A 21,869-nucleotide genomic window follows, 5' to 3' on the forward strand; every position below is an offset into this window, starting at 1 on the left:
GAGAGGTACGCCCTGTTTGCATGACGCCTGTTGATGAAAAAGTTTTGTTGCGTTTCTACTGTTTGTCTACACCACAACGGCGCCTGTTTTCACTGGAAACGGCCCGATTTGACAGCTGGTTCCAGTTTGTATCCCTCCCAAAACCGTCTCCCTTATCGTGTACACAACCAAGTCTCTGCCTGTATGGGGAAGCTTTGGCACTTTTAAGCACGGAGTGTTTGTATGCATGGGCATGCTGTTGAGTTTCAATGAACATACTGCCAACTAGTGGTGTGGCAGGGAAATGACACTGTTTTTGATATTTCTACTAGCACGGAGAGCAAAATGAAAGCGTTGTCATGTAGCTGTGGTAACAGAAACGGTAAAACCATTCCCTTTAAAATGGATTGCTGAGAATTCTTTTAATTATTTCAGGGTTATTTGAGACACCGTATATACAAATTCAAATTTGTGAACCACTTTCCAGTCCCTAAAATCATTGCTTTTGTATTTTGTATAATGAATCCACCAAGGAAAAAACAGCTCAAATAAATAATTAAAAGCCCAAAGTAATATAAGCTTCCTGCCTCTGATGAGTGGATGGACACTTTTGAGTAGAAATGTATATGGTGTGTGTGTATTGTTCTACCTTTGTTAAATTGCAGAAAAGCACAAGTGTGAACATCCAGCTCCACCTGAAGCCGTTCAGCTTCCTCTCAGCCATGTCGCTCAGGTAATGATTGACCAGCTTCAGACCTGAAACAGACACAAACAAAAAGAAAAGTTGCTTCACTGATCTCCTATTTATGCTAAATATTGCTTTATATAATTTTAACTAAGAAACCGTGTTTCTTTTTTCCAGAAAACCAAGGCCAGTCAATATTTACATAATCAAAAACAAAAATTATGTATCAGGACTTAAACAACAGGCACATGAATGCATTATAATACTGGGGAAATCGAGATCGATTGGGAGAGAACAGTAATAACTGCATTTATCATGTGGCTCACCCAAAAATTACCGTTTCAGAAGTAGAACAACCGAGGATAAAGAGCAGGTTGTTGGAACACTGATTCAAACAACAAATACTTCCTGAAAAGAACTCATGTTTTGGCTGCTCTGCTGTACTTTAGAAGCCACACATCATCAGCATGCTGTGGCCAAACCTAAAACGTGACAGGAGCTCTAAATCATCTGTTTACACCCTTCCCTTGCTCTGGAGGGTTGGCTGGACTGGGGCTCCAAGGCCGCAAGCAGCAGAGGAACCAGAATTCAAACATCTCCCTCTGGAAGAACTAATCTCCTCCACAAGTTAATATGTTGATGCAGGTAGCAGCACTGCACTGTGGCTCTCTGGTTTTCTTCCATTTAATTAAATTATTACTTATTCAGTCAGGATTTTCACACTGATTTATAACGTAATCAGAACCAGGTTACGGTTAAATAAAACCACTGTATTATGTTCCTGTACAGCAATTAAATATGTCAAATAAAATAATAACAATGAAAAACAACATCTATATTTACTTAAATATACGAATAAAATTAAATTCTAAATGAATGAAAATGCATTATTTCTGATTGCAGCAGCTTGTGAATCTTAAGTTTTAATGAATTATTTACACATTGAATTATTTCATTGTGTACATAATTTACTGATGTAAATACTGATATTTTTATTTGATATTTTTACTACAGTCTTAGACTACCACAGTTGTAATGTGTGAAATATTGTGAAAACTGGAAAAATCAGCAAAGGGTTGAATTTCCTCCTTTAATTTGTTTCTCAATACCAAGAGTAGTGGCTCACAATAACTTTAACAGTGCCAGTCAATTCTACTAAATTCTACTAGATGCAAAAAAAACTCAATCTTCACCAAACTAACAGAACAAAGTCAGACAAAACACAGTAAAGTGCCAACTGGTCATTTTTGGCATCACAAATGTGTTTTTGTTCTTATTGCACTCTTTCTTTTCAGTTTGTGAACATACCCAGAAGATTAAGAACACTAAAAGTGGATCAAAGATTTTAACGACCATTTTAACTTTTTTCACTTTATTGAAAACATGACCAATAACGGAAAAAAAATTAATCAGGCTATCCTAACTAAAATAAAGGAGATTATAATAAGTTACAAATACTCAAAATGAAAAGTAAACTTTTTAAAATGTATATATTTATGAGTCACTAATGAGCAGCCAGTATCGTATCTTAAAGAAGTGCAGGAAATCCTTGTGTTGAAGTGAAGCTTCTAACACACCAGTCATTACAGAAATTTTATCTTTGCTCAAAAGGTCATAGAAATGCAGAATATATTTTGAGCGGTTGCTGAAAAATAATGATGCAGTAGTCATTTGTGAGGTAAATTTTTTACATAAAAAATAACCATCTGTCTTCAAATATTACTTCTCGTACCAGAGAACATTAAAGATTGACAAAAACTAGTGATTTGTTTAATTTGTGATATATATTGACACTGACCGATATAAAAAAATATCACGATAGGATTTTTTCCATACCGCCCACTGCTACAATAAACTGGTATGCCAGGCCACAAATACTGTGAGAATTCAGCTTTGCAGGCTAGGTCAGTGCACGAAAGGAGCCAATGAGAAAGGTAAAAAGATGTCCCAATAAACAGACCTGGAGCATGCTGGATTCATCATTTAAGGAGAGGAACTGATAGGAACGGCATATTTTTCTTCCTCAGCTAAGATTTCTCACACAGCAATGTTGCATATTTTGACTCTGTAAAAGTAAAATTTCAATATTATCTATTTATAAGCAAGAATCTCTATATTTTGGTCAGTTCCAAAATGAACAGGGAGGTGTAGTGTCTGCAAATGTTTTAAATTTGCATGGAAGCGTGACCATAGACTGCATAAAATACACAACCCACAGTGTTTATGTGGTGGACCAATGACACTGTGAGCCAACATTAATAAAGCTCTGTTTGAAGCCAAGACCTAAAGCGCCTTGCTTGCCATTTGTATCTCTAACAATATGGCATAAAGCGTACAGTTGGTCTATTTTCCTAACCACTCAATTGTTACGCTGTCCCACCAGCTGCTATTGTTCCAGGCTAGCCGTTGCCATCTTCACACAGTGAGCTGACGGACATCTGCTGCTGGTTCTGGACACTCACTCACCAAATCATGCTCAGCGTATAGAGGGCCAATAACGGTCATGGTGGTAGCCAGCTGGTGTTCATTTCAAACACTAAAGAGCAGCGATACTCTTCATATGGAGGGTATCTGTTCAGTTAAAACATATCTGCGACTGTTTCCTGTTTGTACAGTATCCCCTAACACACGGCTATAGATAGCATGGACCGTAGCTGTAACTGAATCACAGGTATAACGTTTCATGGATAGAATGTCAACCAAAGATCCAGAAGAAACATTAAACATAAAGCTGAGTCTACATGGTTTGAGGAAAACAATCTCCCAACAGTATAAAAGGTCGATTTCTATTGATACCAACAGCACCAGCCAATGTGAGATTCTAGTCCTTTACAAACCCTGGCAACAAGCAAGCTCTAATTTTCACTGTTTGGTTAACAAATCAACATTCTCCGGCTGAAACAGGGCGAGCACAGGAGAATAAATGCGAAGCAAGCAGGGGGTTATTAGCCCAACAACGCGCCGCAGATGAATCTGACCCGCCGTCAGAGAGGCAGCCTTACCCGGTGAGGAGGGGCTCCCCCAGGAGAGAGGGGCTGTAAAACACAACTGGGATCTGCAAATTGGAAACAGCCATTAGAAGGTCAGCTGCACCATCACGCATGAATGGAAGTACACAAAACAAAACTTCCCAAACACACTGCGCCCACCCTGCCAAGTTCCCCAGCTGTTTCTTGGCCCGGCCTGTTTTTCATATGTGACACAGAGGATGTGTCCCGTCAGAAAGCAACAGACGTCAGAGAATACTTTCCCAACAGTTACAATCGCTGTGGTCCACCTACCCTAATTACTCACATCCACGTCAGTCTTCTTAATGAAACTAGATTTCCTTCTCTTTTTCACAGGCGGCTCATTCAAACCAGTTCATGTTGAGTGGGAGCACAAGCCCAAATGTTGCTTTAAACTCTAAACTCGTTGTTTTGGCAAACCCTGTAGGAATGAAGCCCGTTTCTCTGGTGAATGGGTGCTGTCACCATTGCACAACTCCATAAAGAAGTGACGTTCACGAGAGGACTCATCCACATTCTGTGTGTTTCATCAGGGATTTATGTGGCCAGAACAGTGACTTGGTTTTTAATTGAGGAAAATCAGTGGAAAAAAAAGTTTGAAATTGTGTAAAATGTTATTCAACCCACTGAGTCAGCACCTTGTAGAACCACCTTCCTGTCCATGTCCAACGGCCGGTCTTTTAGGGAACGCTTCAACCCTCCTTTAACATTTTTTCTCTGTTGTTTTTCGTAAAACAGCTCAACCCCAGTCAGACTGGAGGGAGAGTCTCTCTGATCAGTAGTTTTGCCGCAGATTTTCAGCTGGATTTAGGTCTGGACTTTGACAAGGCCATTCTAACACATAAATCTGCTTTGGTCTAAACCGTCCCATAACATCTCTGGCTGCTTGTTCAGGGTGGTTCTCCTGTTGGGAGGTGAACCTCCACCCCAGTCTCAGGTCTCATCCAGCCTCTAACAGGTTTACCTCCAGGATGGTCCAGGGTTTAGTTCCGTACATCTTCACATCACCTCTGACCAGCTTTCCTGTTCCTGCTGAAGAATAGCACCCAGCAGCATGATGCTGCCTCCACCATGTTTCACCGAGGGGGTGCTGTGACTTGCTGTGTTTTCATCCACACAATGTTTTGCACACAGGAACAAGGTAACATTTTGGTCTCGTGTGAGCAGAGCACCTTCTCCCAGATGTTTGCTGTGCCCCATACAAGTGAAAATGCATTAGCGACACAGACAAGAGGACCATGGTGATGCTGGGGGAGCTGCAGAGATCCACAGCTCAGGTGGGAGGATGTGTCCCCTGAAGAGCTATGAGCTGTACACTCCTTAAATCTGACAAGTCTGGAAGAGTGGCAAGAAGAAAAGCCACAACTGAGAGAAAGTTGCTCTTCCTATCCAGCCTGTCAGCCTAGGTGACCATTTATCTCTTCGTAGGTCAGCAGGTGGTCCATCTTCTCTCCATGTCCAGAAGATGAACTGAACAGAGCTCTGTCCTCTGGTTCCTTGGTCCCTTTACGATGGTAAAATTTACTTTTATAGCGCTTTATCAAGTCCGACGGCCCCAAAGCGCTTCACACTACAGTCAGTCGTTTACCCATTCACACCCTGACAGTGATGCGCTTTGTTTGCCACAGCTGCACTGGGGCAGACTGATAGAAGCATGGCTGCCATACACCGGCCCTCTGACCACCACCAACAGGCAATGCAGGTAAAGTGTCTTGCCCAAGGACACAACGATTGAGGCGGTCAGAGCGGCGGATCGAACCGGCAACCTGCCAGTTCCAGGATGAACTCCCTAACTCCTGCGCCCACAAGAAACCTGAGACCTGAGAAAAGGGGAGCTGCACTCCTCACATTTTTTTATTTGTTAAATCCACTCTAAAATTAAGCACTACTCTCTTTGGGTCTTTCACATTTCGGCCAGTTTAAGAAGGGTTGCATACATAACAACAGAAACCTTTTTGTTAAACCATGTTATCTATGTTTTTATGCCCTGACTGCAGCTGAAAGCCGAGCGGCTGACCTCCACCGAGGCACAGCAGCTCCATTATTGATCTGCGCGTGAACTGTGGGTGGCCCGTTATTATCTGGAGTACCTCAGAGAGTTTCACTCAGGTGGTTAGTCATGTAAACTTCACACAAAACATGACATCACTCATTACATCTGCTCTCCTGCACAAAGTTACCCTGCGTAAACAGGGTCTGCACAACATCTGTCGTCTTCTCACCTGCTGCCAGATCCCTGCCTGACCTTATTAAGTGTTGCCCCGCGCTCCCTGGGGAGGAATCCAGCAGCCAGTAAGCATCACTCTGCAACCTCAGGACATCCGATGCCAAGGAATCCAAGTTCAACCCAGTTCTGACCACTTTGTTATCCGAGTCCACTTACAGAAAGTTTACAGTAAAAGTGTGAACCTCTATTTCTACTCACTGGGTAGGTGATATTAATTCTATGACGTGTTCTTTAGAGTTAAATTAAAGTTAAGAGACATTTTGTAAAACATGCATTATAATATCCTGAGAAAAAAAAACAAATGAGCAAAGGTGAAAGTGAATATTTCATGCAGTTTGTTGTCTGCGTGAGGCGTTTGCTGCACTCAGCAAACGTTAAAATGTTTCGACAGGCTAAAAATGAAACTGGACACTGGACAGGAGCAAAGCCTGTGAATTTCTGCGTGCTGTTTAAACATATTGGATGCAAGGAAGCTGTGGGTTCTTGGTTTAATTAAATATGACCAGCAGTCATCATCAGTGTGTCAATAAACAGCAGAAGATTACCCAGGAGGCAGCGGCATTAAGGAAACTAGTTCACAAACACACTGTTGTTGGGGCTTCTTTCATGACGCACCATAATTATCTTTATATTTTGAGCCATTCTGGTAACATCCTATTCACACAGGGAGATTTTAGGCCTTAACTCTCACGCGTATCTCCCTACTCTGAGCCTTTATCACTAAACATGATCACTGACGAATCCTTTAAATAAAGAGTTTCTAGCCTGGCCAGCCAGACTCAGATCTTTGCTACACAGCGAACAGACTAAGTTCAGCCGTAATGAAGAGAAGCAAAAGTTAGTCTGGCTGACCAGGCTAAAGAGTTTCAGCCTTCATTGCCTAAAGAGTCGATATGAGATATAAAAGTGCGTCTCTAAACGTTAGAAATCAAAAAAAAAAAAACAATATTTAATGCCAATCATTTCAGAAAGTGAACTCTGTATATAGATTCTGAATTTATATTGCATTTTATGTTACACAGTTAAGCCCAGAGATATTTGGACAGTGACATAAGTTTTGTTATTTTAGCTGTTTATGAAAACATAAACAATTATTTAATCAATATGTGCTTATGGGTTCCAGAATTAAGGCAGTCATTGCCTGCAAAGGATTCTCAACAAAATATTGAAAAGTAACATTTTACTTAGGGTTATGTTTATTTGTCTGATTACTTTTGAGCCCTTGAAATGAGGAGCGTTTGTATAAAAATAGCTACAATCGTTACATGTATAATCATGTATTTTTGTTTAACCCTTTGAATTAAACCTTAAAGTGTGCATTTAATTACATTGTAGTTGTTTCATTATAAATCCAACATGGTGGCAAGCAGAGCCCAAATCATGAAGATTGTGTCACTGTCCAAATATTTCTGGGCCTAACTGTATAGTCTAGACATAATTTTGGATTTTCAATATCTATAAGCCATAATCATCAAAATTACAAGAAATGAAGGCTTCCCTCTCTGATTGGTCAAACCAACCAGCCGCCTCAGTAAGACCCAGAAGACCTGAACTGAACCTGCAGAAAGAGGTCCAGTATTGCATAATCAGAGAGATGACCTAAAAGCTGAGTCAAAGAGCTGCTGAGGTTCCCCTCCACCAAACAGAGAGCAGAGAGGATTCCTGGACCACCCTTCGGCTGAAGGTCCTAGGATGCCTCGTCTGAGCGACATGTTTGCAGCTGGACCTAAAGACGGTCCTGGATGTTGTTCTGCCGGCCGTTAAAATGGATGAGGGCAGATGGTGTAAACACAGACCTGGGTCCTCTTTCCTAACGTCCCTTAGAGTCAGATTAGAATCAGAAAAAAGCCGGAGACCGTTTCCTTGGGATTTCTGTAAAGCAAATAACCTCCGGGTGGCCATCAGACTTTATTTAGTTTAATAATGATGTTCTGAACGTTCATTATTTCCATTTAATTTAGAGCTATGGAAAAAAATGTTTGTTCTTTGTTTATTCCATTCCTCTGATTATTATTATTAATAATAATAATCAAGTTTAAACACTGATTCCATTATTAGATTAAGATGGTTTATCTATTATTTCTTTTTACTTTTTCATTGAGATTGAAAACGTTTCAGTTGTTCTTAATAATCATACAAACTGCAAGATGATCTAAACAGAAGTGGTCAAAGGTGAAATGTGGCAAACACTTACATTTCCATCCATAGAGCTGCATTCATTAGGTGTTAGCTCGTCTAGTTGTTTTATGAAGAAAGCTTGGTTTAGAAAAGTGTAAGAACAGGGGGAGCGTGCAGGACAAAAGCAACATGCTGTACCTAAAACATTCCTTATTTAGAAGATCCTTCAAGATTGTAGGATTTTTTTTTCTTTTAAAGAAGGAAGCAGGGAACAAAACGCACAAACAAACACGATGTACTCCAGCAGCCACCAGGACCCATAATTAAGATCATTAAGATATCGAAGGCCATTAGCATCCACAGCCTCCAGGGGAGAGTCGCATAATGACCAGTGCTGTGTTTGAACGATTCACTCGCTAGCGCTCTTGTTCACCATATTGTCAGCATTAGATGGTATGGCAGCAGACTCTGCATTTCAAACACTCCTTCAGTGCAGCGCTGCCTCATAATTATGGAGATAGAACAGATGTTGCATGAAAGAAAACCCGTGCAATACAGGGCCAAATCTCAGCTTATTTAGCCGTTTTTCACATCGTCTTTGACTTCATGATAAAAATTCAACTTGTCCCATTTTTACTTCTGCAATCATAGAATGCAGCTGAAACCATAGGTCAGCATTCAGTACAGGAAAATAATGTGTGCTATCTGGAAAGATATTAAGTGTTTTTGTTGTGGGATGCATGTAGAAGATTCAGCAGCAGATGTGGAAAACATTCTCAGAGGCATTAATTAAGTAGAAGTACAGATAAACTCAACATTATAATTATCTTTTATAATCCAGTTTCCATTTCAGGAACATTATAATGAACATGGAAACGTCAAATCTAATCAAGTCTTTCACTCATGTCTTCAAAATCCTTCATTAAGCTTCAGCAGAAGCTGGTTCCCAAAGTTCTTAGATTCAATATGTCCAATTTTGGGTCTGCAACTGAGGCACAAACACATTTGCCACTAATCATTCTCGGAGCCGACGACGCTGAAGAGTTGTCAAAAAGGGGGGCGACTGAGCTGGGAATACCTTGCTTCTACGATGTTTACCAGTGTCGAGAATGTACGAATGAGGCAATACGGATATTTGTGTTCAAATATAGGGAATAAACGTAAAAAATGATGAATACTGAAAAATCTACATAGTACTCTGCCTGACAAGCACTTTTAATAGGTGTTAATTCTGGATTTATGTTTAATCGGGACATATCACGCTCCTCTGTTCTTCCTTTTCACATTAAAATCATTCAGTTGTGGTCTATATAAAGTGGAACGTCAATGTTTTGGTCTGAAATTTACTCCCACATTCCCACTTTTTACCCCCACATTCCAAGGAGCGTCTGAGATTAAGTAATTTTGGTGCCGTCTCTTTAAATCTAAAGGAGGCACTTCAACCCCTGCTCTCCTTCAGGTTGAACAGCGTTGCCACTTCAGCCAATTCAGACTTTTTCATACATGCTGGGGGGACGGTGTAGTAAAAAAAACAAAAATTTCAACTTCCTTCAGCTTGGACTACAAAATCGCGCCGAGAAATAAAAATGGCGGATTCATGAGACTGGCCAGCTGGAAGTCTATGATGTTGTTTAGCAGCTCCGCCGCAAAAGTATGTGACGTAATTGTTAAAGAAAAACTTAACAGAAAAAAAAGAAAGCTGAACGGCTTGAAAAATATAACCCAAGCCGAATATAAAGATGTTTATGCAGCTTATGGAAAGACTACATTCAAATTCTCTACACTCCTGGAGAGTTGAAGTTCACAACAAAATGTATTTAAGGGCTAAAAAGTGGATTTTGCATGATATGTCCGTGTTGAGTATATGCATCAAAATTTAAAAAATAGGTTAAAGAAAATAATGGTATCACTCTAATAATCGATGCATTAAATTACCAACAGTGGGACACATCTTTTTCTGTTTTACATACAATAAAACACATTTAAAATTTTTGCAAAGCAGACTGAATCTGTGGGATCTTACTTTCGATTAACATACAGCTCAGTTTACTTTGAATTCAGTATTTTTGTTCTGCTTCATTTTAGAAAATAAAGTAAAAACATCTTTCTGTTGCTTCGAAGGAAGGAACTAGTTCCTGTCAGCTCAGCATCCTGCTTCCCTGCGCTGATCTTCTGCAAACATGGGCCCGTTTGGAGAAAAATGGAGAAACAAATTTAGGCCCCCAACCACCGAAACTCCCACAGTAGTCAGGCTGGGTAAGCGGACAGACACCCGGGAGACGGATCGAGAGTACGCCCAGGGCCTGAGAGCTGACCACAGAGGGCACCGATGGATGTCTGGGAACCACTTCCAGTTCCACATGAAGAGAAATGATGGAAAAACAAACTGTGGGAATAATATTAGAACATTTTTTTAGACAACAACAAGCTGATCTTCCAGCCGTACACACCAGAGGGAGGTGTGTGTTCTTGGGCTTTAAAAGGCAGACAATAAAAAAGATACCAAAGTATTCATGTCATCACGCTCACACCCTCCGCAGCATGCCAACGTCCTCAGGGCCAGCACATGGATCTGTTTACAACCATGGTGCCGGACGTAAAATCTCCCCATTCTAACACTGGCAGGAGGAAAAAAACAAAACTATGGACCGTCACTTAGTCCTTGAAGCCGAAGAAGAAAGACGGCAGCGGAAAAAAAAAAGACAAAGTCAGGTATCCCAAGGTAATATGAATATTGAAAGAACTTGTCACTCCCGATCTTCATCCAGCGCCAGCACCCAGGGCCAGAACAGGCCACGGTCCTTTTTGACAACAAGTCAGGAATAAAATGTTGATAAGCAGGTAGGTAAGGAGACACACAGGTTCTCGTCACGTTTTCAGCCAACCTCCAACATGCTGTGAATGTTTTATTCAGCACCGGAAACAAACCAGAACTGTATTCTGCTCGTAATTCACAGGAAATATATGACAACATTTAAAAGCTGCATTATTGCAAGTTTTACAATAAATGCCTTCAGTGTTCATTCTGAGAAAACCTTGCAGTGTGAAGGTCTGGATGCTTTGGTATTAAACTGTCAGCAAAAAAAAGGAAATTAAGGGTGTAAAAACAGCAGCTCATAAGACGGCTTTGAGGCGACAGGGTTGCTCAGGAGCTAAACGTCTGCCCCTACAGGATTGTACATTGGTTACTGTCCAGGATTCTTCAACCTGATGAGCCCATAGTTCTGAAACATGGCACATCTGGACTATTCTAATGTTTTCCCTCCCTCCAGTGTCCAATCTTTATTCCTCCTCTACAAAAATGGGCTTGTTCTTGTCAAACTGATCTTATTTTGTGATTTTCCTATGCTTCCATCGCTCTTTCAGTTGTAATAGCTCAAGTTCTCTTGCTTTCATTATTTGCTTGTCATAATTAAGGATTTTTGTTGGTGTAGATTCTGACTCGGTGTAGAAAATGAAAGTCCTAGTTGCATAAACTGACCATTAAGGTCAAGTGAATAACTGGACCCAGCCTTTATTCTCTGGCTCCATTGGTGTGATCATATTGACTACAATTCATAAGCCTTCTGCTTCCAACCTATATTGAGAACGGAAGAAGCCTTGAAAACCTTCGAGAGCGTAAAGGTCCAGTTGTCTTCTATTTAGGCACTAAGGGGAACTGAGGCTACTTTTAAGGACAAACTCCCTGCCGGTTCAGCTCTGCTACTGTTAATCCTTGTGAATTTACAGTGCGTCAAAGCAAGCGGTGGAGTTCAAAGGGGCTCTGATTTATGACTAGTAGTAGAATACAGTTCTAAGTTGGAGGTTTAATAGGGAACTGGAGCCTTTTGTGTTAAAGTTAATGATAAACAAGACCTTGTGGGAGTGATCCGTCCTCCAGACTAAAGAGGTCAAGAATTCCCTTGTTGCTTCTAATATTTTAGACTCCCCTCATATATATATATATATATATATATATATATATATATATATATATATATATATATATATATATATATATATTTATTTATTTATTTATTTATATAAAGATAGATAGATAGATAGATAGATAGATAGATAGATAGATAGATAGATAGATAGATAGATAGATAGATAGATAGATAGATAGATAGATAGATAGATAGATAGATAGATAGATAGATAGATAGATAGATAGATAGAAAAAAATTAAAAGGGGACAATGTACAGCAAACATAATAGTCACCATTTGAGGCGCTGCACCAAATTATAGCATAAGCTAATTCAGGTCTGCAGTCTCTTAAGAGATCAATTTTTTATATACAATACAATAATAAAATAAAGCAACACTACAAATTATATTCTAATCACACTACAGGTAAGCTATAGCAACATCATGGTCACCATGGTTTGATGTTCTAAATACCACTGAACCCTTTCTGTTCATTTTGGATCACAGAGCTGAAAAGCATCAACCGTAGTTTTACTAAAACTCATACCCAAACAGAACTTTCTCAAAACGTTGTTCCTGGATTATTCTGTGGGCCAATCAGATGCAGGTTGCTCTGTAGCAAACTGGGGATGCCACAGTTAGCTGCATCATCACACATCGTGTAGATGCATGTAAATGTGCAATGCACCGTATTAAGTTGTGGGGACACTATTGTCTCCATTTTCAGCGAATACTGTTGTCCACAAGCGAGCTGAAAGCATGTAGTGTAAAGCAGACCAGAACCGTCCTTAAACAGCACCGCCACTGAAATCCATGGGCCTTAAAAATGCAGACACTGAAACCATGTACCAACCCAGGTACCTTTCATTAACACTTCCTTGTGCTGGGACAAAACAAATCTGAGGACTTTAGCCACTATTTTCAGAAACAGTGAAGGTGGGTGGGGGGGGGGGGGGTCCTCTGGTTGCAGAAACATAGCGCAATGAGCCACAGCAGCCAGACACCTTCGCTAGGAGACATTTTTAATTTTACATAGCTGTATTCTTGGACATGCTTCACACAGCAATCCTCTGCTGCACACACTCACAAATACTAATAACAAAAGCACCACAAATAACAGGCGGTGTGTTTCAGAACTCAGTTCAGGCTTAAATTGTCTGAAGGCCTTTAGATCTAGTATTAGAGCTGATGTCCACCATCAGCCCGGGATAAAGCCTGGGAAAAAGTCCAGCCTTTCAATTTAATAAGCTGACAGGCTGCTATAAAACAGGGTCAGATCTGCTAAGGTCAATGGTTACCTCCAAAAGAAGAGCTGCAGCCATCATCCTTCTGCATCACATGCAGGGAACCGCTGTTAAGAATGTTGCAACCAAAACAAGAACGTTCTATGGATCCTCAAGAACTTAGATCTGAGAGCTTTGGCTGCAGAGAAGCTTCAGAATGAACAAGACAGTCCAGGAAGATCCAGGACTCTCTTTACAGGATTATCCATCTGTGCAGAGCTGGCTCCACTTTGGCAGCAGGCAGGTGTTTGTGCTTCTGATAGCCACATCAGTGGAAGACTTTGAAGAAGAGGAGCAGCAAAGAAGAAACTTCTGTTCAAGAAATCCCCCACAGACAGAGCGATAGTCTGCAGGAAGTACAATGATGGACACCTTAAAACTGGTGCAGAGTTATTATCTCTGATGATTGAATCCTCCTGACATCTAGAGAAGAAAAGCTCAGAGCTGCTATGTTTCCTCTGTGGGGACAACACAGTCCTGCTTTGGTCCAGAAGACCAAACAGATGATGGACAGAAGAACGGATAATATCGCCGAGCACATGGGATTTGTTTGCTAACGAGAGACAAAAACATCTGAAATGTTTTGATTGCTTGATTGCATATTGACCCGGTGGTCAGAGAGTTGAGCATTTGTATACTGGAGAGGTCCCAAAGGCCGATGAACTGAAACTCAGTCTGTCCCTCTGGGTCCCTGAGCAAGGCGTTTGACCACAGATTGCTCCCCGTGTGAACCTCAGTATTGGCACTGCTCCCTGAATGCAGAGACAAATTTCCCCTCTGCGGGACTATAAAGGGATTTTCTTTTTCAAACATACGACTTAATCACGAATCACAGAGATAAGTTAGAGTATGAAGACGTCGGCCTAATGTGTTGACAGGAGCTGAAGAACAGGATGGTTGCCCTGAGGAGGCTCTCCTCACAGAAAGATGATCCCGTTGAAGAGGCCTCTGCCCTACGCAAAGGAAAAAATAGCACAAATACTTAGTTAAAAATATACAGGTTAAAAATAAGACACGCTCCATTGTGCACTGCACCTGCAGACTGTTGCTTGGTGGGAAACTTTTCAGCTTTGAGATGGATTCGCCCCGTTAGACTGGTGCAAGAAGGGCTGATCAGCAGCTAAGAGTGAAAGGCACAAATAAACTCTTGACTCAGGAGCTCCAAGCATCCTTCATCTGGGATATTTCTGAATCCCATCAAAGTATGACTATTTAGAACGCTTTCATTGCTGAATAGGGATGAATGGATAAGCAACCATGAAAGCAGGATTCAGCAGGGTGGGGTGGGGGGGTTCATGGAAGATCCTGCAGCTGGTGGAACATATTTTACAATTTCTCTAAGGAACAGGTATGATTCTCCATAATGCATCTGAGGATTTTTAATAAGGTTAATTACCAGATGTTTTTTTTCTTCTAACTGTAGAATCATCAACACCCTGGTACGAGATAATTAAGGGCACAAGGACTAAAGTCCTTCTGGGTTCTATCTCAGTAGATCTTCAAAATCCTGTTTCTGAGAGCTTCCACGCCACATTCAGGAAGCAGCAGGTAGTTTAACATGTCACTGATGCATTTTTTAGTCCTTTTGTGCAGCACATAACTCTTTCAACAGCTGAACTTGGAGAATGTCAGCTGTGAACTCCTCAAATCCCCGCGGATAACCCAGGGACAAAAATAACTCCGGAGCCGAGACAAACTGGCCGATAGGAAGCCGAATATCCGACTGAGAGCCTGACAGGCTGACTTACTGTAAAAATAAAACCGTAGAGTCACAGTACAGGAAAGTACACCTCTGTCAGTTAGAAGGTTTTATGTACGAGGACAAAATGAAAAGAATTTGGCCTAAAACGTGCAAAAACATCCACCACAAATTCCAAGAGGATAAAGTTAAAATAGTTCAACTGTGTGTGACAAACTAAGTAGACCTCTCTGGTTGTAGAACCGCTTTCAGGAGTTGTTTTAGTTCCTTGAGGTTTTCTGCACAGCTCCCTGAAGCTCCCACCAAAGCGTGCATGGTTGTTTGTCTCTGGTAGAATTTTCCAGGGTGTACCTCGCCCAATGACTGCTGGAGATAGGCTCCAACCCCAGTGAGCTTGTATGGATAAGCGGGTATAGATGACGGATGGGCGTTGTTCCAGATGAGGAGTAATTAATACCAATCCAAGAGATTACATCAGCAGTCTCATCATGATCCAGATGAGCAACTACTCAATACACATCAAGCAATAGTCCCCCAATGACCCAGGACAGTGTGGGTCATTCACTTGAATCTGACCTGGACGGCGCCCTTAAAAACAGCAGCGCTCCAACTGCAGATTGCTCAGTGTGAGTCACGAGAGCTGACAAAGACCAAAGACTCCTGGATGGGTGTCAAAACAGAACTGAACAAAAGTCCGGTTGCCTCTGATTTAAGCCCGTTTGCTGTTGCGATGTCCCAGAATTTGCACAGGGACCACAACATATTGTGATGATAGCTCCAGGTGGACAGCTGGACTCACATTTGACTCCTGAATACTTTGATTCTCTCACTCACAACAAGGTTCCCAGGCCTTTGGTTGCAAGTTGAGCCCAAATTATCACTACTACCCCACCGTGTCTGACAGTATGACAGAAATATTAGCTTTGCAACCGCTAAACCGAAGATAAACAAGAGAATTTTAGGAAGCTAACGCTAGCTGCTAACCACTAACCACCGTCTGTCACATCTTCAGACAAAAGGTGCTGCACACGCTCATACGGTACATGACGGACAGGCACAGGGCTGAACGTTTGAGGGGATCTCCGTTTTAGTACAGGATAGATAACTTCTAAACTTTTACATGTCAGTGGCCGTGTAAAAGCTGCCATCTTGTTTTTAAAGAGAGGAGTCCTTCTCCTCCAACCTTACCAACCAACCAACTGGTTCAGTGCTTTTCTATTCTGTCCTTTAACCTTTAACCTGCAAACTGAGGCCTGTAGAGTCTGACATCAAGCTTTTGGGTTTCTGGTTATTTCTCTGAGCTTCCTGCTCTGGTCTTGGGCTGGATCCCCAGGGACGTCCACTCCCGGGAAGGTTGTCAGCTGCTGGGATGTTCTCCTCCTGGGAATAATCTTCCTCTCTGCAGGATGACAGACTTCAGATGGTTTGGAGCTCATAAACTTTTTCAGGTAGATGGGCAGGAACAGTTGCTGCTCTGCGGTCACTGCTGGTGTCTTCCCATCCTGGCATTGTGCTAACACACACCTGTCCAGTCTGGAGCAGCAGCCACGACTAAACTCAGGCTTTTAGAGAGGAGCTCAAGCAGATGATCAATTATTTAATGCAACTGATCGGCGGAACCTGGCAGCTAGTTTTTGGAAGCAGTTGGTGTGTGCTTATTTATTCAGCCATTCTACATTGGCTCCATCTTCGTTTAATCAATAATGGCGGTGAGCAGTCAGCTTTGTCTCTGTTCACTCGAGCTTAGATAGGAGTAATTGTAGAACCTGGCAAAGACCCGATCACTTTATTACGCCCTGATGTGTGAAACTTTAGAACCAAAAGAGGAGACAGCATTTTTTTCTTTCTTTTTTTTTACTGTGGCTTCCTGACTGCAAAACTGGCTTTTAAAAAACTTTTAATTCAACTCATTAAAGCATCTCCCCTTTAATGATTTATTCATTTATCCCTTATTAATATTCTTAAAAGTGTAAATAGTTTCTCTGCTGCCTCTGATGATCTCAGTTTGCAGAAGAGAAAAGAGAAAAAGCTGCAGATCTGCTGCTCTGGATAGAAACTGCAGCAGAAATCAGACGACGTTGTCCTTCAAACGCAGCCAATTAGTCCATCGATTAACTCATAGATGGAGATTAATTACTGTCAGTTTGCTGAGAAATTATGGACAGCCCATCCCTCACAGCAGCAGGCCTGTGCACAGCTGCAAGAAATGGGGAAATTCAGATGTTGAGCATTGATAAAAGAAACTGGTGTCAGAAATTTTAAATGTTTCACTGCAGTTTCAACATCTTCTCCAGTTGCACTACAAAAATTAGCATCTAAAATCAAGATAAACATCCTAAATCGGAGCAAAATGTTAGTCAAAACAAGCAAAATTATCTGTCTATCTGTGTAAAACAGCTGTTTCGGCAAGATAATTGCACTTGACAAGATGTCTGTAAGATTATGGTGTAAAGTTGAACACTCAAAAAACTGAACTCTTAAAACAAGATAAATTACCTAACACTTGTAAAGCTGAGATGTTTTATCTTGGTATGAAGCCAATAATTTGCAGTGCGCTCCTTTAAGAGTATTAGGCGTAGCTGGTGTGACTAAAGAAGAGTTTTATGGGGGTAAAGATTTTCAGTCCAAGAAAGCAAAAATATAAATGAAGAGCATTCACACAGAGACTAACCTGAATACAAAAACAGCCCTGACACTGACCTTAGTGATTTTTGTTGTTTGATCAAAACTATGATGGGACCACGTTAGGAAACCGGAGCAACAAGCTTCCCTGGTTCAGAATAAAGCCCTGCTGGTGTTTAGAGATCCTGCTGGAGACGGCGAATATAAACCTCCTGAGCTCCACAGGATGAGGACAATAAAACCAGCTCTTTCTAGGTTTTCGTTTTTTTTTTTTACTGAACCAGTTAAGAATTGGCCCCAGTTAGCAATGGAATCGCTGTGGTGGATAAGCCCATAGTCGCACATTAAACCTCCTTCCTACACATTTACAATTTTAAAATGCAGCTTTTTTGAGAAATTGAGGTTTTTTTAGATTCAGATTTGTAGATTTCTTTCTGCAGTTTTTTTCTCTGGACATTTGAGTAAAAAACATTTACCTCACCGTGCTTACAGTAGTAGTAGGGTTAGTAAAGGTAAAAGATGTGATATCATTTCCCAACATTAAAATTTTTCAATGCAGAATTATATTATTTCTGTACTTTGCCAGACGTGGCACATGAAAACTGTAAATTTAAGACTTTTTAAGAGGAAAAACCATGTGGACATTTGAGAAGATTATCCTCTAAAAACAAAGTTGCAAAAGAAAAACTAAATAAATCACGATTACTGCAAAAAGCTGCAGCTTGCATGCTTTTATTAAATCTTTCGCTGAAATCCAGAGGGAGCACATCCTGTTCAAGTAATCTGAACATTAATAACCATGGAGACCAATTAACTGCAGTAACATTGGTGAAGCCACAGCACAGCTTGCAGCTGCTGCAGCTTTCCGATCAGGGACATTTTCACAGCAGAGTAAGTCAACTAAGTGGAGCTTTAAGACAAACGCCTGCTGCAGACGTTTGCTCACGGCGTCAGAAAACATGGAGCGGAAGACGGATCCACAGCAGACTGGACCCTTCCTGTCAAATACCCCCAAAGAAGGACAGGGTTATTTAACAGCACGGTAAAACACTCATTTTGCTTATTGGCAGCCAGCATGCAGACTGCACCACAGATCCACCTTGTGAAGATGAAAACAATGTTTAAAAACACGTTTCTCACTGTGTTTTATCAAATTAGACAACTCATAGTTCCTTTAAACTGTTCCCCAACCCAGAACGTAAAGAACACAGATCAGCCACACCACTGCAGAATAGGGTTTAATCCCGGGAGACGGGATTCCCGGGAAATCTGATCAAAACTATTTCCCGATTCCAGGGAAATGTTATGACGGGAAACGGGAAATGAAAGTAAAAAATAAATCCAGTGCGCTCCTATTGTTGTCTGACGGTAACGTTGCATTCAGTAGCCTACCACCTAAGGATGTCTACTGCCAGCTTTGTATGGGAGCATTTTAAAAAGGGTTGAAAATGAAAACGCAAAGTGCATGTTGTGTGACCGGATTGCCAGGTGTTCTGGGGGGGTCGACAAGTGGATTGCGCAGACATTTAGAATCTCAGCATGAAAACGTTCCTGAAGAAAGTCCATCAACAGAACGTCTGAAAACGCTAGATGGCTACTTTAGCAAAGCTAGCAAGTCGCTTGGTGAAATACTAGCGGAGATGGCAGCTTTTGATGGATTTACGTTTAATAGTATGGCAAAATGCGACTATCTCAGATCAGCACTTAAGAGAGATGGACATATATATGGACATACGCACGCGTGTGTGTGTGTCGGTGGGTGTGTGTGTGTCTGAGGACACCGGACGGTGAATGATGCACTTGGCTGAAGGCAGACGCACCTCAGAGCGCACCAGAGGCATAACTACAAAAAAACAGCTATTTTCTGGGAAAAGACAATGCATTTCCCGGGATTTGATACATCTCATTTTCGGGAAAAATATTAAACCCTACAGCAGAACCCTTCTACAGTCAAATTGGGTCAGGAGGGGGAATTACCCTTTACTATGGGTGAGAGGAATAGGACGTTTCAAAAGGTTGTGCGTGAAAACTGAATCCAGGACCGGCCGCGACGCATATGATCGTCGCCGGAGCTTCTGTGTAACGTGAGAACTTCAGCCTGAGGTCAGCGGAGAGTTGAAAGAGGGACGTCACCTGTAGCTCTACGGCGTTGACAACGGAACAAAGCAGATAAACACACACAGAGCTGTTGGGTGGAAGAATACCTCGATGGTTCCCTGCGAACGTTTGGGCCGCCTGGGGGGGCGCAGAACTGGTGGGCCTCCTCTGGTACCAGAGCAGTCTGTTGTAAGGGTGGAAACATTTGCTTCTTAGGGGCAGAGGGGGTTGTAAATACTAAAAGTGAGATGAACGCTGGTTTAGGAGGTCAGATTGTGTGTGACAATCTAATCCAAACTGATTCTGGGAGCTTTCTGGGATCCAGGTTCTGAGCCTCCTACGGTAAAGCCAGAGCGAAGTATGGAATGACCAGCTGGGATCAGGATTAACCCGAGGCAGAGAGGAAGCAATGTTTCATATCTACCAAAGGAAGTCTGAGGTCTGGGTCAGATCTCAGACTTCCTTTCTCCCTGCTAACCAACCCCCACCCTCCCAACCATGAAGTCCAACAATCATTGTAATTTTGGTGCACAATGTCTATTACACAGAATATGCAGGCATGTGATTATGGTCCTTCTCTTCAGGATGTCGTATGCACTGTACGCACAGGCGCTCCTCATACAACCAAACCATGAGCTTCATTACCTCCTCCATGCAGAGAAGTACATTCTGTCTCAAATTTAAGGGCAAAGTTTCAAAGTCAACACTGTCCTGCCCACTCTGTGAGGTCCGAACGCCGGAGCAGCGGCTACCAACATCTCCTACTGGGAAACCAACAAAAATACCACGTATTAGTTTCTCTTCGTTAGGGTTGTAGTCCATCCATCCATTTTCTAACACGTCTATCCCTATTGGTTCAGACAGGAAACACCTCCACACGTTTGCACCTGAAAATCGTTCTTCTTGTTCTTCACCTCCTCATCCTCGGCTCCCCTCTGCTGACCTTCTCTCCCTGCTTTGACTGGCTGTGGGACGTGCAGCCAGCTGATAGCAGGTTACCCCGTTCGTCACGCCTCACCTTACACCATACCTGTTGTTCTTCTGCAGGTGGACCTAATTAAGTCCAAACGGAACCAGCTCCAGAAGGGGTTCAACCTTTGTTCTCACCAGTGACTGTGTGTGCATGTTTAGTGGTTATAACGGTATGAAATAAAGCTTTAGAGTTTTAGAAAGATACGTTTTATGGTAAAAGCGTCCCTGACACGAGACAAACACCAGTATGCAGACAAGCATGACCCATTAGCCAATCAGATGAGGGCATGATGAGAACAAGCAGCTACTGATTTTATTTTTTTATTTTTATCTCTTCTAAAAATTATAACCAAATAACATAACCAGTCACCATTAAACTGAATCTGGGTGTTACAGAGCATCTCCAGACCCAGCAGTTGGGCTTTGGCAACCCACAGCAGGGTCTTAACCAGAACTTTGGGAACCAGTGAGATAGGGCAGTTTTGGTCCAGTAAAAGCTCGGACCAGAAGCAATGATGGATGAGTTCCCTGGAGAACCAGCTGGCTCAGCTCTATCATAATCAGCCCTGAGCATCATCTCCTCCTCCTACACACCTCCGTCACCATCCTTGTTCATGTCCAGCAGGTCTATAAGCGCTGCTGTTTATGCAACCATGCAGAGGGTCCGTTAAGTGGAGACCAGTCCAGCCATCATGGTCTGCAAACTCCGGCGGAAGCTGAAGATGCCAACAGAACCGCAGCACGTGCTGAAAAGCAAAGCTGAGACCCTGAGGTCTCCAAATTCTGCCACACTTCCTCTCCACGAACACCGGAGACGGGACCAGACAACCAGAGCAGCAGCAGCATCTCCTCGTTTGGGACCAGAAAGTTCTCTAAAGCAACACCCCATCTCTAAAACCTGTTGGATCTCTAAAGATCATGCTCGTGGGGCGATGCCAGGACCACGAAGCCAGCGTTGGACTGCCGGTTATCTCTGCTCTTTCACCTCCACCATAACAGCACCAGTGCATCATCTCCTCCTCCTCCTACACACCACCATCACCAGCATCTCCATCTCCACTGTCCAGCCCACGAACTTCCAGCATGTCCAAATCTGCTGCTGCTGCTGCTTATGTAAGGGTGCAGAGGCTTCAGGAGGCAGTGAGCGTCATGGCTGGACCGGCTGAACGCATCGCTGCGCTCCAGTCCGACCCATGTGGAAGGAGTCTGGGTGGGATTCAGTGGGAGGAGGGAGGGGGGGGGGTGCATTTGTCAATCTGTTGGAAGCGA

At 42.2% G+C, this 21,869-nt stretch overlaps 1 protein-coding gene across 1 annotated transcript in view; it reads right to left on the reverse strand.

The window, feature by feature from the left end:
* calcrla (calcitonin receptor-like a) overlaps positions 1–21,869 on the reverse strand; it is a 41,861-nt gene that overhangs the window by 19,272 nt on the left and 720 nt on the right. The window contains exon 2 of the mRNA XM_036139641.1: positions 629–735. Within this exon, the coding sequence (XP_035995534.1) occupies positions 629–703 (75 nt within the window). The 5' untranslated portion in view covers positions 704–735. The remainder of the gene's footprint in view (positions 1–628; positions 736–21,869) is intronic.

Source organism: Fundulus heteroclitus, chromosome 7 (genome assembly GCF_011125445.2).
Source record: "Fundulus heteroclitus isolate FHET01 chromosome 7, MU-UCD_Fhet_4.1, whole genome shotgun sequence".
Lineage (NCBI taxonomy): Eukaryota > Metazoa > Chordata > Actinopteri > Cyprinodontiformes > Fundulidae > Fundulus > Fundulus heteroclitus.